Source organism: Equus caballus, chromosome 25 (assembly GCF_041296265.1).
Source record: "Equus caballus isolate H_3958 breed thoroughbred chromosome 25, TB-T2T, whole genome shotgun sequence".
Taxonomy (NCBI): domain Eukaryota; kingdom Metazoa; phylum Chordata; class Mammalia; order Perissodactyla; family Equidae; genus Equus; species Equus caballus.
Window position 1 is genome coordinate 44,244,488 of NC_091708.1, and position 15,236 is coordinate 44,259,723.

The 15,236-nt window shown below is 60.5% G+C and overlaps 1 protein-coding gene across 8 annotated transcripts in view; it reads right to left on the reverse strand.

Moving 5' to 3' along the window:
• Nucleotides 1-15,236, reverse strand: part of VAV2 (vav guanine nucleotide exchange factor 2) — a 190,334-nt gene that overhangs the window by 11,806 nt on the left and 163,292 nt on the right. For 4 of the 8 annotated variants that reach the window (XM_070252008.1, XM_023629268.2, XM_070252010.1 and 1 more), the window contains 11 exons: nt 14,070-14,155; nt 13,223-13,355; nt 10,879-10,988; nt 9,533-9,634; nt 9,002-9,090; nt 6,165-6,181; nt 5,292-5,313; nt 4,133-4,260; nt 2,776-2,850; nt 1,923-1,975; nt 201-317 (listed from right to left, as the gene is read on the reverse strand). In XM_070252008.1, coding sequence (XP_070108109.1) covers nt 201-317; nt 1,923-1,975; nt 2,776-2,850; nt 4,133-4,260; nt 5,292-5,313; nt 6,165-6,181; nt 9,002-9,090; nt 9,533-9,634; nt 10,879-10,988; nt 13,223-13,355; nt 14,070-14,155 — 932 coding nt within the window. Of the gene's footprint in view, nt 1-200; nt 318-1,922; nt 1,976-2,775; nt 2,851-4,132; nt 4,264-5,291; nt 5,314-6,164; nt 6,182-9,001; nt 9,091-9,532; nt 9,635-10,878; nt 10,989-13,222; nt 13,356-14,069; nt 14,156-15,236 lie in introns of all 8 variants that reach the window. The other 4 variants (XM_070252007.1, XM_023629267.2, XM_070252009.1 and 1 more) reach the window with 1 other exon arrangement.

The following is a 15,236-nucleotide window of genomic DNA, read 5'->3' on the forward strand; positions in this document are numbered from 1 at the left end:
GAGCTGACAGTGGGCCCGGATTGTTCAGGCATGTCTCGGGCTGCTACGTTGTGTAGACCCAGTGAAGATGCCCTTTCATCTCAAGTGTCTGGTTTGAGCGATACATTCCACGGCCACCCCCAGCCCTACAAGCCCAGGACCTGGAGGGCAGTGGGCTCCGTGGTTCAGAACCGCATTGGGGAGGGGTCCCCTTGACGTACTTGATGCTTATGGCAAAGCGCTCTGCCTCGGCCGGCCGCTCCCTGATCAGGTAGGTCCCGCTGGCATGGGACTTGAGCAGGTTGTCGGTCTGCTGCCTCTCCATGTTGCCTGCAAACCTGGAGCAAGACAGTCTCTTAGGGGCCAAAGAGGAAATGAGAGTGGAAGCATTGACCAGCCTGAAGGGTGGACGAAGAAGTCTAATATGCAAAATGAGCCCACCAGGAAATGTGGCCCCTCCCTACAGGAGGGAGAGACCAGACGGGGGTGGGTCCAGGGGCATCTGCATGCACACAGTGGGCGCAGGAAAGATCATGGGGGAGGGGATAAGGACCCCAGACCTCACCCATCCACTGGGGGGTTTCTGCTCTGCAGAACCCTCGGCCTGCAAGAGGTGTTCAGCGTAACAGGAACAGTAGATCAAATTTCTAAGTTTTCACTACTTAAGAAGCAACAGCAGGGGCCGGCCCCGTGGCCGAGGGGTTCAGTTTGCCCGCTCTGCTTCTGTGGCCCAGGGTTTCACCAGTTCGAATCCCGGGCACAGACATGGCACCGCTCATCAAGCCGTGCTGAGGTGGCGTCCCACATGCCACAACTGGAAGGACCCACAACTGAGAATGCACAACTCTGTACCGGGGAGCTTTGGGAGAGAAAGGAAAAATAAAACCTTTAAAAAAAAAAGGAAAAGCAATAACAAACACTGCTCATGTGTGGGAGTTTGCATCCTGTTGGAACACAGTGAACATCTCCGTGAATGGGTTTTGCATAGACTTGCCCCTGGGAGGGCAAGGCAAGCCCACCCTCACCCCCGCGAAACAAAACCTGGTACTGTCCACACCACCTGTCAGGCGGAACTGGGACTTTCATAAACACTGGGCACCCAGGACAGAATCTACATTAGAAAATTAAACGGCCCTTTGTCACTCCGTCAACTGAAAACCACAAGTCAGTCCTTCACGGGGTACATGAGACCTCAGTGCATCGTGAACGACGTCCCTGATCAGACCCGGGGGCCTCTTGACCACATGGACAGAGTGCCCGAGCCAAGGTGCTGGGGACACCGAGGGTGCAGGCACAGCGTGCTGCCAGGCACAGGGGTGGCTTCAGGGACAAACCCCAAACCGCGACCACGAGGGCAAACCCTCCTGGGGCAGAGAGCCACCACACTCAAAGTGCCTATTAGTCTGTGGTGGCTGTGGGGCGAGCATCTGCAGGGAGACACTGTCACCAAGGGCTGGGCTCTCGGTCATTGTTCGAGGCAGCCCAGTGACCCAGCAGGCAGTGATCAAAGTTGCACCCCAAGGCTGACATGCATCTGTGACACATGCCTAAAACACCGACCTTCACAATTTCATTACTACAAACGGCCTCGCTGTTCTCATCCAGCAACTGGATGAGAAGTCACGCGATTGTAAACTTGGCCTTAAACAGACCCCTTTTATATATTTCATATGGTGAACTCAACTGATACACACAAAAGGGCTTCATTCTCCCAAATGTTCAGACCTGACGATCTGTTCTGGTGATGGGGAAACAGCACCTCAGAGGAGAGAGCACCTTGCAGGCCCCCGGCAGTTTAGGGCCGAGGAAGGAGAAGGGGGCTGGGGGCAGCGGGGCTCAGCCGCCCTGGAGACAGCGAGAGGAAGCCGGGGCCCAGACCCAGCCTGCTCCTGAGCTTGTGGGGCCGCACCCCACAGCCAAGGGCCCAGTGCCGATCCACTCACCAAGGGTACGCAGTGTAGTCGATCTCCCGGGACGGCGGCCGGCCAATGGGGGGCTGAAAAAGAGAGCATTCGGGTTAACACCCCGCACCCAGGGCCATCCACAGAGTGGGGGCCGGAGGGGGCTTGTCGGCAACGACCCCACCCTCAGGTCCAGCACCTGCCACCAGGACAAACGTGGACTGAGCCCTGGAGCCACTGTGAGGGCCCTGAGGGCAGCGGCTGGGTGACCATCTCTGAGTAGATGCTCAGCAGGTGTGACAATGATTGACCGACTGAATGAATGAGTAACAGCCAGCCAACAGTGCACCGAGTCCCCAGGGAGGGTAGTGACCAAAGGCGGTAGGAATTTCTCAGCAGTGGAGACAGCACACCCGACAGCTCTTTGCTGCAGAGGGGTCTGAGGCCTCGAGGGGGTGCGTGGCCGGCAGCAGCGTGGATCTCCAGGTGGCAGGCCGCACGCTCCCTAGACCCCATCCCTGGCCGGAGCCCCCATCCTGGCCTCCCCTCACTGGGCCACAGGCTGGGCACACCCTCACAGGCTACCTATCTCCTCTGCACCCCATTCACCAGGCAGATGGGGAAACTGAGGCCCATGGTGGGGACGGAACCTGTCCCAGGCCACCCAGTGAGTTAGTCACGCTTTTCCTCCTCTGCTGTCTGGTCTCCCTGACCTGTCGGCAAGGCCTGGCCGGCAAGGCTTTCTCCTTCAGCTGGACAATGGGAGGGCACAGAAGCAGCCGGCTGGGCAGACAGTGTCCTGAACAAGCCCAGGACGTCCCAAGTGAGGCCCAGCTCTCAGAACCCTCAGCGCCCTGGCCACTGTGCTCCGGAAGCTTCTGTGGAAAGTACTCACTCTTCCATCTACGGGGCAGGGCTTCACAGACAAGCTCGGAAAGTAACCTGACTTCCTGGTTTGCACCAGCCGACCCTGGAAGAGGACAGAGAAGATCAGGGCCACCGGGGCCCGGCCTGGCCAGTGACGGGTGTGGGGGCATTTTAGTGTCTGCTCAGCTCGCCAAGGACAGGACGAGGGGAGCTCCTGAGAAGTGCATTAGAGCGTCACCTCCCCACAGGTGACGGGGGAGGAAGGTGAGGGTGTCCCCACTCCACAGATGAGAACACTGAGGCCCAGAGAAGTTAAGTGACTTGCTCAGAGCTGGCACTAGACTAGAGCCCCATCTCCTGGCTGCCGTCCGGTTCTCTTGTCTACACCAGCCCTTCTCAAACCATAAGGGGCACATGGACCCAGGGATCTTAATAAAAAGACATTGTCTGGGAGGGTCTGGGGCGGGGCCTGGACTCAGCTTTCCCTCTCCCAGTTCCATCTGCCAGGAAGACCCTCCCAGGGTCCTCCCATACCTCCTCCTCAGCCTCTGCTTGCAGATCAGCAAAGTGTCTCTGCAAGGCCACCAACAAATGATGGCCCTGGTCACAGCTGGGGAGGGGACTGGGTGGCAGGGTCAGCGTGGGACAGAGACTTTGTACAGCAGACACCTTTCTGCCCCTTGAGAATCTCAGGTTATGTGCAGGCACGGTCTAGTACAACAAATTCATAAGTAAGCACATACTGACAAGGACCATTGCAAAATGACAACGATGGCAGTAACAGTAACACGAACATTAACGAACGTTTGCTCTAATGTCAGCTCTAGCTGGCCACCTGGGTGGCCCAGGCTGAGCTCCTGCGGCACCACGCTGACCCTTGTGGGTCTGGGGGCTCCCTTGAGCACTGGGGCTTGGAAGAGGTGCCCAGGGGCAGGTGGGCACAGACAGCGCCACCTATTAGGGCTTTTTAACTGAAACAGTGAGTTTCAAGGCTCAGAACTATAAACCATCACACTGGCATCTGTGGGGCCTCCTGGGGAAAGGTGGGGGGTGGGCCTCAGTCCTGGTGTCCCCCAGGGCCGAGCACGGTGCCTGGCCGCCTCGCAGCAGTGCTGGCCTGGACGGGGGCAGGGTGGGGAGGAAGGTGGGCATGATATGGCCGAGGTGGGGCCTGGGGGCTGTACAGGAGGCACCGAGGCAGGAGGCAGACGGGGACGCAGGGCTGGGGACCCCTCAAATCCATGTCATGGAGGGAACCGAGGCCTTGCCGACAGCCCACTTCTCTCCACCCGTGAGGGCTCTCACCCTCGCCTGCCCCTGCCCGGGGGTGCAGGACCCTGTGCTTCTGCCCTGGGGGACCCCACCCTCCCAGGCCCCAGACCCACCTCCCACCACGGAGACGCGGGGTCGCCTCGCAGTAGCTCGATCACGTCACCCGTCTGGAAGGTCAGCACTGGCTTCCCGGGGGGAGGGGGGTTGCCATGGTAATTCTGCACGGCCACCATCTTGGGACCTGCTGAGGACGGAGCAGCAGGCACCACTCGCTTGGTAACTTCGTCCTGGCTGCAGCCCGCCACCCCATCGCTGCCCTTGGCCTCCCCAGCCTTCTCAACCCCTCGGGGCTGCTGGACAAGAGACCACTCCCCACGCAGCCACAGACAGACACACGGACCTGTACTGCCCCCCAAATTCTTCCCGTAACCCCGCCCCCGTCTCTGTTCTGTATGGTAAGTAAACTGTTTATCCGAGAAACAGAGTCAGGGTATCATTGTGCGAAGAGCAACTTATTTTCAGAGGGCACTTTAGGTATTTTCTTCCAAACACCTTTCAAGTCTGTGACGAGAGCCAGCCCCGAGGAGCAGGAGGGAACCTGCCTGTTAGACGGGGTGTGTGGGGGGGGGGCACCAGGGGTCAACAAGGCCAAGGCCATGCCAAGGCCACACCACTGGTCTGGGGCAGCACTGGGGCTGAAACGGGGGTCCTGGCTGAGCCCCCTGAGAATCTGCAGGCAGCGCCTAGACCGAGCCCTGCTGTGACCCACGGGCCCCTTGTGGCTGTGTCTGTGGGCCCGGTCCCGATGCTGGCGTGCCCACAGCACTGGCATGGTTCTGGGCGTGCGTTTTCCATAATCAGGTCTAGATTCTGTTAGGCACAGCTCGGGCCACCCCAAACACGGGGCTTTCGATTCTCAGCATCTAAAAGCTATGCTCCTATTACACAACGCAAGGCACGGGGATACAAGGAAACAGGAAAATGGTCAAGTGACGTCTACTCTGCTGAGGGTCTTGGCTCAGCGCTCCGCCCCATCTGAAAGGACCCTGACCCCACGCCCAGCGTTGCATCATTAGAAACTAAGAGGGCTCCGGGGGAGGTGGCCGTGAAGGCGGGAGGGAGATGGGGCCAGAGGGAAGCACACACTCGGGGAGCCGGGAGCTGAGAATGCCGGGCCAAGCTGGGCGGTCACTGTGGCCAGGCGTGGCTCAGCTCCCAGGGTGACCAGTGGCACGGACAGTGGCTGAGAGGGCCCGAGTCCCGCAGACTCACCCGGTCCCGCTCCAGAGGTGTCCTGTGAGGGCAAGGACAGACAATAGTGATGAGGGAAGGCTGCCCAAGCATCGGACACTCCCTGCCCCCCACGTCCCAGATGGAAGGGTCAAGGCAGGAAGCAGGGGGGAGGAGACGGACACGCCCTGGCCTCCCACAGGCACTGGTGACACTGTTTCCCCAAGTGACACCCCACCTGCCCCCCACTATTATTACCTATACTCTGCACCTTTGTGCCTCTCTGCAGCCCTGGGACATCCATCCCTTTTCCTCTCCTATCCCTTACTATTAATTCCTACCTCCTCCAGGAAGTCTGCCCTGACTGCTCCCCGCCCTGAGCCTGGGGTTTGTTGACTGTCTGGGACATGTCCTGCTGCACAAGACTAAGTGCTGGATGTCTGTCCTGCTCCGAGAGCACCGCTCTGTCCCCTAGGCAGGGCCCAGGAAGTGTCCTTTAAGTGCTGTTTAGTTTGACTGAACCCCACGGCTGGGGTGAGGCGTGACGCCCACACCCCATAGATGAATTCAGGGACTTCATCCTCAAGTCAGCTAAACAGAGGGCCCGAGGTCAAATCAGGATGGGGGCAGGTGGGTGGATGCACGTCACAGAGCTGGGCCCCCCTCGCGGCATGCAAGCAGAATGGGGGGCAGCCAGCAGGGCGGCAGCTGCCAGGGCCCCGGGAGGCCGTGCCCAGGGACCCATTCCTACTGACACCCACGAGGAGAACGAAGGCCCCTCGTGACCAGCAGCAGCTCGGGGTGTGTGGCCCCAGGGTGGGGAGAGCCGGAGCGAGGGGGTCGTTTTGGCTCCGGCTCACAGGGCTGAGTGGGGTGCGGGGCAGCGGGCAGGGTGGGGCAGTTTGGCGGACTCACCAGGTCTGCTGGAGAACCTGAAAGGGAAGCACAGTGGGCGTTAGGGGGCAAGCTGCCAGGCCCGAGGGCATGGTGAAGTGCGTGAGTGAGGCGAGCTTCGAGGCATAGATTACACACACACAGCTGGAGGTGCCAGAAGTCTCTTAATTACTTCTCACGGCAAATTCTAGCTCTGGTTTTAGGGGCGCACGGGAGAATGAAGCCTGGGTATCAGACCCGAAGGCAAACAGATTTTCCTATGTGGGCCGTTCTGCTCCAATGGCGGAGTACCTGGATCCCTCGGTGGAAGCCGGGCTCAAAGGGAAGATCTCCACAATTGATTAGTAATGCCTGCCGTGGGCAGGTGACAGGAGGTGTTGGTAGGCATGCTACCTATTTGCCAGGATGTTCATTTACCAACTTGGGGCACCTCAGCTTGTCAGATGGAAGGCAGATGTTCTGAAGATTCTTTCCACCTGCCCTCGGGTGACCCAAGGGGAGGACAGAGAGCCAGGCTGGCCCCAGCTTTCTGATAAGCTGGGCTGCCACCTCACTGGACAAAGCATGGACCACAGTGGCTAAGGCATGTGGCTGATGTGACCTCGACACCCTCTGACACTCAAGAGTTGCAGCCTGCTCGGGGCAGGTGTGAGTATCGGACAGACCCCACAGAGCAGAGATTCCAGGCTCAGTGGACGTTGGGCGGGGAGGGGCGGGCAGCCCACCCGCTGCCCACACGGAAGACAGCAGGAGGCTTTGCCCCGACGAGGGCTTCCCAGGGAGAGGCTGGCGTCTCTCGGGGGTCCCCTGGCCCAGGGCAGCAAACAGTGTAGGCTGCCTCGGCCCCGGTGATTGGCAGGTACAGCCCAGAGGTGGAGCTGACCAAGGGCCCAGCAGCGGCCTGGAGCCCACGCCCAGAGAGGGTAAGAGGGCAGAGCAGCTCCCAAAAGAGAGCAAGCAGCTGGGAACTCTCCAGAGGAACACGGCCAGAAGGGACTGGGGCAGGACAACGTCCCCAGCAGAGGGAGAAGTGAGGGAACCACGCATCGCCCTTGGGAGAACCACAGGCTCCTTGAACTAAAAGCAGGTGCCCAGCGAGGACTTTTAATGACATAGGGAGGATGCTCAGGATAACTTCAGCTTTCAAAAGAGGTGAAATCGCCTGCCTGGGTAGGTCCCAGGTGTGTTTATTATGAAAATATCAGAAACAAACAGAGAGGGGGGTGGATGGGCACGTGCATCTGCAAAAAGGAGAGGAGGCCACGAGCTGTGCCTGGAGGCACTGAGCTCTTTTCATCTTCTCTTTTACTCCTCTCTTTCCACATTTCTATGGGAAACGAGGATTTAATAACCAGGGGAAGAAAACAGAAAGAATATTTTTAAGAAAGAAAACTTGCAAAGACATATACGAAAGTTTCGCCTTTGGTTATTTCTTGATACGTTTGTGGGTGATGTTTATCTTCTTTATTTCATTTCTTCTCTTTTCTTTCTCCAAGTTTTTGATAAGTAAGTATGTTACTTTTAGGATCAGGAAAAAAATGCCGAAAGAAACGAACTGTCCAGTCGCCTAGTGCGGGGGACAAGTGGCCACAAGAGGGCGGTATTGACGGGCAAAGCTGAAAAGCCGCGTCTGGGCCGGCAGGTGCCCGAGGTGTCTCCTGGCCCCGAGGAGGCTGCTGGATTGCGGACAGGGCAGGAGTGGGGTGCCTCGGGCCTGTGGCCGGGCCGAGGGGTTTGGGCTGACCTGTGGGACCCTCCTCCCAGATCAGGGAGCTGGGCCAGCCCTCACAGTAAATGCGGAACTGACAAAACCTTCTATTCTGGGCAGCGGTGTCTCGGGGTGACAAGCAGCTCTGATGTGATTTTCTGTCTACCTGGAACGAGCTGACCTCCTCTGAGAGCCGCTTCCCATGTGGGGACTTCCGTGTGACAGCACCATCTCTTGGCAATGTGGGAGGGGCCAGGTCGCCCGCATGAAGCACGGGGAGCGGAACAGATCCCCAGCAGGTGCCCCGACCCCCGGGCTTGTGCTTCAGAAGGAAGCCTCGGCGCCCACTGCCCACTGGACCCAGTGCTCAGCCAGCCCCTGCCGGGTGGCTCGAAACCTTCCAGAACCATCTCAGGATTTTCGGCTGACCGTACAGCTTACCCCAGGCTGGGCACTCCCTCAAACCCATCCCCAAACCAAGAAATTTCAGAGGCGCCTCGGCACCCGGGTGCCAGCAGTGGGGCCCAAGTCCCTTCCCCTTCCTGAGCCTCAGGCATCTGCGTCTGACACACAGGCACAGAGAGAAGGGGGCCTGGTGAGTGCTGTGCGCACACGAGCGTGCTTGTGCAAGTACGTGCATGAACCATCTACTAACATGGCCGCAGCTGAGGAGGGCCAGGTCTCCCTGGGCGCAGGATAACCAGGGTGAAGGATGACTGCGACCCGAGTTTCTCGGTGATCGGAAACCTCCACGCAATCGCCCAGAATGTTCCGTGCCCATTTTGGGGGTGGAGATTCCACAAATTTACAACTGGAATGGGGCAGGCAATGCAGGAGAGGCAGAGCAAACCCCTCGAGGCTAAGAGTTAGGAGGGAGCGCAGTGGCATGGAATTCCCCCACCGTCTGGGCCTCTCGACTGTGTGATCTGAGGCAAGTGTCCACCCCTCTCTGAGCCTCAGTCTCCTCATCTGGGCCCTGCCCCATGGGGTCACTGAGGTAGGAAAGGAGAATGGGCGCACATGGCCAGGGCTGGGAGGGTGGGAAAGGGCAGCCGTGAGTGACAGGACCCTTGGCATGTGGGGTGTCACGGGGCCTGAGGACCAGCCCCCGAGGCTCATGTCTGGTGGGCAGGGAGGGGTCGGTACTCACTGATCTTGCAGGGAGGCGTCACTTCCAGACACTCCTTGTGCGCCCCAACGCCACACTTGGTGCACAGGTACCCCTGGTAGAAGGTGCCCCTGCGAGGGGAGGGCGGAGTTGAGTCGGACGCGGGGCCGGCTCCTCACTCCCCACAGCCGCGGCAGGGCCCAGAGACGACCTTCCTGCCTCGCCGTGGACCCCAGGACCACCCATTCCTCAAAGGCCTGTGCCTCCAGGACCCCCACCCTGATGCACAGCCCTGTGCCCGCTCTCCCCTCGGACCGCCCCCGCCTCGTGTCCCACAGAGCAGGCCCTGGGCACCCACAGGGACAGTCACCTCCTCTCTCAGCTGGATCGGAAACACCGGAGGGCCCAGCAGGGTGTGACACTGAGGGATAGTCCCAGGGCCCTCTGGGTCCAGCATGGTGCTGGCCTAGGGGGTGGTCAGCAGTGAGGGGGACACTGGGTAGACCCCACACTAGGCCCGCTCGGGGCCGGGGGAATGTGGGTGGGTGGGCAGTGGGGCGGGAGGCCCCTCACCTGAGGAACATCCTGCAGGCTTTGCAGTTGGTGGTCTTGTCAAACGTGTACATCTGGAAGCTGTGGTGGTTGGCGTTGGCTTTGTCAGGCCTGATGTTTGACCTGATGATGGGATGGAAAGAGGGCACCAGATCCCTGAGCCCCTGGGGGTGGGAGCCGGCCGGGCAGGGGGTCGGGGGGCCAGGACTCAGAGCCGGGCTCTGTTGACACCCAGGCAGCCTCGGGGGGCCCTGACACCCCGGGGAGAACAAGTGGGACCTTCAACACGATGCTGCGCTGGCCCGAGAGAACCTTCTGGGGTGACGGTGGTGGCTACGTCCTGACGAGGGTTTGGGTGTGGGCATCTGCAGAGCCCCAGCGGATGTGGACTCAGGATTTCACTGTGAGCAAGCTCGACGGTTCCAGACTAAACGACAGTGACCTCGGGCTCACAATGGCACCCTGACGTGTTAGGGGGACGTGTGCTGATGTCAGCAATTCCCTTAGAAACACACCCACCGTCAGGGGGCGCGAGGGCTGGGTGGAGTGGTCCGCGGCAAAGAAAGTAGGGCAAGACGTTAACGGTGGAATCCGAGGGTGTTTACCGGAGCATTCTTTCAACTTTCATGAATACTCGGAAAATTCCATGAAAGAATGTCGGGGAGGAAATTACAGCCTCTGGAAACCGAGGGGCAGACACAGAGATGGCCCACGGTTCCCCCCGCCAAGCCTTGGGGCCCGCCGCCTGGCCGTCACCTGTTCTGACGTGTCCTGGACGTGATCCCATTTGACCTCCCAATAACCCCGTAGCCTGGGCCCTCCTCTCACCTCCATTTCCCCAGGAGGAAAGGCGAGGGAGGCGAGCGCACCTGTCCGGAGGCCCCCAGCCCCCTGACGGCAGAGGCCACGTGCAGAGGGCCCTGCCACACTGACCTCAAGGTCTGACGGGCCTGGGGACCCCACTGATCACTTTTCTCTGTGGGACATACTGGGCCTCCCCCTAGTGTTCACGGAGAAACAGCTCTGTGGCTTTCACAAAAAGGGGACGCTCCCCCAGCCTGTAAGGCCCTGAAGACCCAGTCAGCACGAGTCCCTCTGGCACCACGGCCAAACACCAGCCACTCTGCTCTGCCAGTCAGGCGAGTGAGGCCCAGCTCAGGGACAGCGGATGGCACAGCCCGCCTGGGACAGGCTGTAGCAGATGGAGGGCCCTCTTGCCCCAAGGAGATTAAATAGCTAGGATGCTACCAAGTTGGAGCTGGCATCCCGGGGGCAACAGAGCCTGTCTCAGTGTTGGGGCTTTCGAACCACCCCTTGTCTGTGAGAGCCCCGGACTGCATGCCCCGGGGCATGGACCGCAGACTCACATGGCCATCTCAAACTGCTCCATCCACTTCCTCTTCATGTCTTCCGTCTTGCAGAAAAACTGGAAGCCCTGCTTTCCTTGAAGGTGAATGAGATAGAAGCCGTAGGACCACTGCGGGAGGAGATGGCGTGCTTGCAACGGGCACAGCTTCGGGTGCCCTGCCTGGCACGTGTACACGCACACTCGTGCTTGTGCCTGCGTGTGCACACGTGTGTGCATGTGTCTGTGTGTGCATCCACCCTGACACGTGTACACGCACACTCGTGCCTGTGCCTGCGTGTGCACATGTGTGTGCACATCTGTCTGCATGTGTAAGTGTATGCACGCATGTACATGTGCACGCCCCTCTAACAAGATGTCCTGGGACCCTCTCCCACCCCCTCCAAGGTGCGCCCTCAACTGAAATCTCCTGGTTCAGTGGAGCCGACTCTAAATGATGGCACTGGGTCCCCAGGGAGCCTGTGTGTAGGAACCTGCCAGGGTGCTTCTAGGATACTGGCCCACCCACTTTCACTTCCTAAATGGGATGCTAAAAAAACTCACTGTCTGAAGTAAAATAACAAAAAAAAAAAGGAAAAAAGGCAGGGAAAACCACGGGTTCAGGGAGCCCGAAGCAAAGCCGCCCACAGCTGCCCATCCCTGCGGCCACCCACCCGGCCAGCCGTCTCGCCGGCCTTTCAAAGGGGCCCAGGAAGAAGGGTGTGGAAAGACTGAGTCCATCTGTGTTAGAAAAGATGGAGGGAAAAAGGAAGGGAGAGAGGGAGGGAGGAGAAAAGGAGGAGAGAGGAAGGGAAGGAAGGAAAGAGGAAGGGAGGGAGGGGAAACACAAAGAAAAGACTAAGACAACACAGCGTGAGGGGCAGACACACCCCTGAGGGGCTACCCAACAACAGTGGCAGGGCTCCCAGTGGTCCTCCATCTCTGGGCGGGGTAGGGTCATAATTAAGACCCGGGGGGACAGAGCCATGAGCCCAGCCTGCTCAGGCCCACAGGCCCCCTCCTGGGTCAGGATGGAAGTGCAGCCTCAGCCCCAATGTGAGGGGGGTGGGTCGAGGGTGCCTGGTGCTTACCATCTTCCCGTGAGACTAGGAAGCATGAGGGGAGGAAAGGAAAGGGGAGACAAGGTCACTAAGAGACTTGGCCGGGCCCTGAGGTGGGGACCGCAGCCCAGGATGCTGACCATGGCCAAGAGCCCCGGGTGGTGGAACCAGAGAGGAAGGCGCCAGGGGCTGGGACACGGGGGCTGCCTGGGGAGAGGCTCCGTCGCCCCCTCTGGGGCCCCAGCGGCTTGTTCTGGACATCAGGGCTGTGTGGGTCACCCTATGGCTCTCCCAGCTGGCACCTGTATTCTACACGGCAGCCTCTGAAGGCCAGGGTCCATGACTTTAGCACCCTGACTCCTGGCCCCCAATCTGACCCAGGGTGGCACACAGGGGTTGCTCAAGCACTGGGGGCAGAAGCCTCTGCCAGAGCAGGACAGAGCCAAGAGGAGGTGGCAGCCCTTCCCTGAGGTCATGACCCTGCCCCAGATGTCATGGCCCCATCCCAGTGGTCATGGCCTCTCCCCAGTGGCCCTGGCCCTGCCCCAGTGTCCACAGCCCCGCCCCCAGCATCCATGGCCCCGTCCCAGCAGTCATAGCCCCGCCCCCAGAACCCATGGCCCCACCCCAGCAGTCATAGCCTCACCCCCAGCATCCATGGCCCCACCCCAGCAGTCATAGCCCCACCCCCGCACCCATGGCCCCGCCCCGGCAGTCATAGCCTCACCCCCAGCACCCATGGCCCCACCCCAGCAGTCATAGCCCCGCCCCCACACCCATGGTCCCTTCCCAGCAGTCCTGGCCTTGCTCCAGTGGTCATAGCCCGCTGGCTGGACATCAGAGACTGATGGGCCACAGGAGGCCCAGCCAGAGCCCCTCCAAAGGGGGCAGGCATGGGGAGGGGCAGGAAAGCCTGCTGGCTGGAGGGGCAACATGGCTGGCGTCAGGTCCCCAGGTCTAAGGCCCGCCCTGCTCAGTTGCTCAGTCTCCTTCCTGAGGAGCTGTGACCCCATGGTGCCCAGCTCCAGGAAGATTCAGAGACAAAGGCGCAGGAAGTGCTGGCCGGTCCCTGAGTGGGCGTGCCCTCGGCAGAGCCACAGTGACAAGAGGACGGCAGAGGAGGGAGACCCATCCTGGCTGCGGTGCAGAGGCTGCCTGGCCCGCCCAGCTGGCCCACTCGGGGTCGGCACTGACTTCCAGCCGGTTCACCTTTTCCCAAGGCCCCCCACAACTCGTCCCGCAGTGGGAGACCACTGCCCACCCTGTGCCCGGTGTGGCCCAGCCTCGGAAGGCCCTGTGTCCCACCTTCTTGACGTCCTTGTTGTTCATGGGGTCGTCAGTCATCTTGTGGAAGAGCAGCTCGATGATCTCCTTCAGCTCGTAGCTGTAGCCCCTCCTTTTGCAGACGATGACCACCTTGTCAAACAGGAACAGGTACCTGGCCCCACAGCGCGGCCAGGGGACCTGTCAGCACCACGGGCGCGCTGTGCTCTGAGGCCGGGCTGTGTGCCTCAGCTGGGCCGCGGGGGGCCCGAGACCTGCCCTCCCCACCTGCTAACTCTGACCCCTCGGCCAGGTCTGGGCGGCTCCGATATGGCTCCTCCACCCCCACGGGGCCTTCCTCACAGCACTGCCCCCGACGGTCAGTGCCCTTTTACATGTCCATCCTCTGCTAGACTAGGAGCCCCATGAGGGCAGGACCCATATCTGCTGTGACCCAGCCATGGCCCCAGACCTTGCACACAGTAGGTGCACAAGGAGGACAGAACAAGCAGGGCCGTGCCAGCTCATCCAGAGCCTTCCCTGTCACTGGCTCCAGCATTCCCTCGCAGCCATCAGCCAAGAGCTCGTGTGGCCACTCTGTCCCAGCTCCCGGGAGTCCGGGAGCTCGCAGGGCCTCCGGCTGCCCCCAGCCAGCCAAGTGCCGGCCGCGGGCAGAGCACCCCATGGGTGTGGCGGCCGCTGGCTGATGTGGCTGCCGGGCGCTCTCGCCAAGAAGGAAGGAAGCAATTAAAGCAGAACCACACAAAGCCGAGTGGGCAGGCAGCTCTTTCCACAGGAAAAGCTGTTTCCAGACCCGCCGGGCAGCGAGTGCCCTGGATTGGAGCGCCTGACCGTGACGGATGCTGCCCGGCCCGGGGCCGCCGCTCACCTATCTTGCTTGGTGTGGTTGACTATGGACCGGACCTTCAGCTCCCCGTCGATCTTTGGCCTCCCAAATTCCTCCAGTTTCACTTGCTGGGAAAGAAGGGGAGGCTGTGAGCCCCAGGCGAGAGCAGCGCTCCCATCCCCCCAGCAACTGCATGGCGAGAAGGGCAGGTGGGCACGCGCCCAAGGGGGACGTTTCCCACGGAAACCAAACACGGACCATTGACATGGACCAGTGGTTCCTGGCTGGGGCTTAAGGCTCGGAGGGGGCCTGCACTGGAGGCTCCTGTCCCTATCCCCCTGGCCCCGCCGAGGACCCCCCTCAGCTAGGCGGGAACAAAGAGCGATTGATGGTGCCGGCCACGTCGACAGGCCGCTGTTGTGTGGAGCCCAGAGCAGGGCCTGGCAGGAGGAGCCAGCCGCCCCACCCCGAGAAACCAAATGAAGGGGAACAGACAGCCCTTATCAGATGGAGGGCGGGGGCGCGGGGGCCTGCACCGTCACCTCCCGCAGGAAGAGGCTCCCAGGCAAACCCGCTCTCAGATCTGCCGAGATTTCATTTTCGGTTTCCGTTTGGTTTGTAACTCCGCTCTGCTTTGCTTTCAGAGGACGCGTCTCCCGACACGTTCCCTGTGTGGTTCTCGAAGACAGGTCTACACGGACGGGAGTAGGAAGGGGGGAGCTCCCAAACGTTCAGGGGGCCCTGCTCATGGCGCCATGGTGGATGGTTCTCAGCATCCTCTTCCCAGTTTCCTAAATTTTCCGGAAGCTGCCGGAGCGAGACTAAGGGTGCAGCTTTGGTGTCACACAGCACAGAGGGAGCTGAGCGCCTGTGTCGCCGCTCGACTCCGGGCTCCAGGTCTTGTCTCTGAAGTGTGGGGACCAAACCGGGGGCCCGCCTGCAGTGCTGGGGCGCGGGAGACAGCCACGGCACTGGCGGGGCACCTGGCCCGCGGATCGCTCCACACCTGTTCACCTCTCTTGTTTTTGCTATTTAATGAACAATTATTACTCATAGATGAAAACTTTTAAAAAAAAACAAAAAGCATCTTTCTTCGTGTTGTCAAAGTGCTGAGGGCTCACCGCGTAGCCTTCAGAAACACGGGGGGGAACGAGGGGAAGGTGCGGCCCCCAGACCCGCCAGGCGCCACCCGGCTCACGGTCTGGGGCA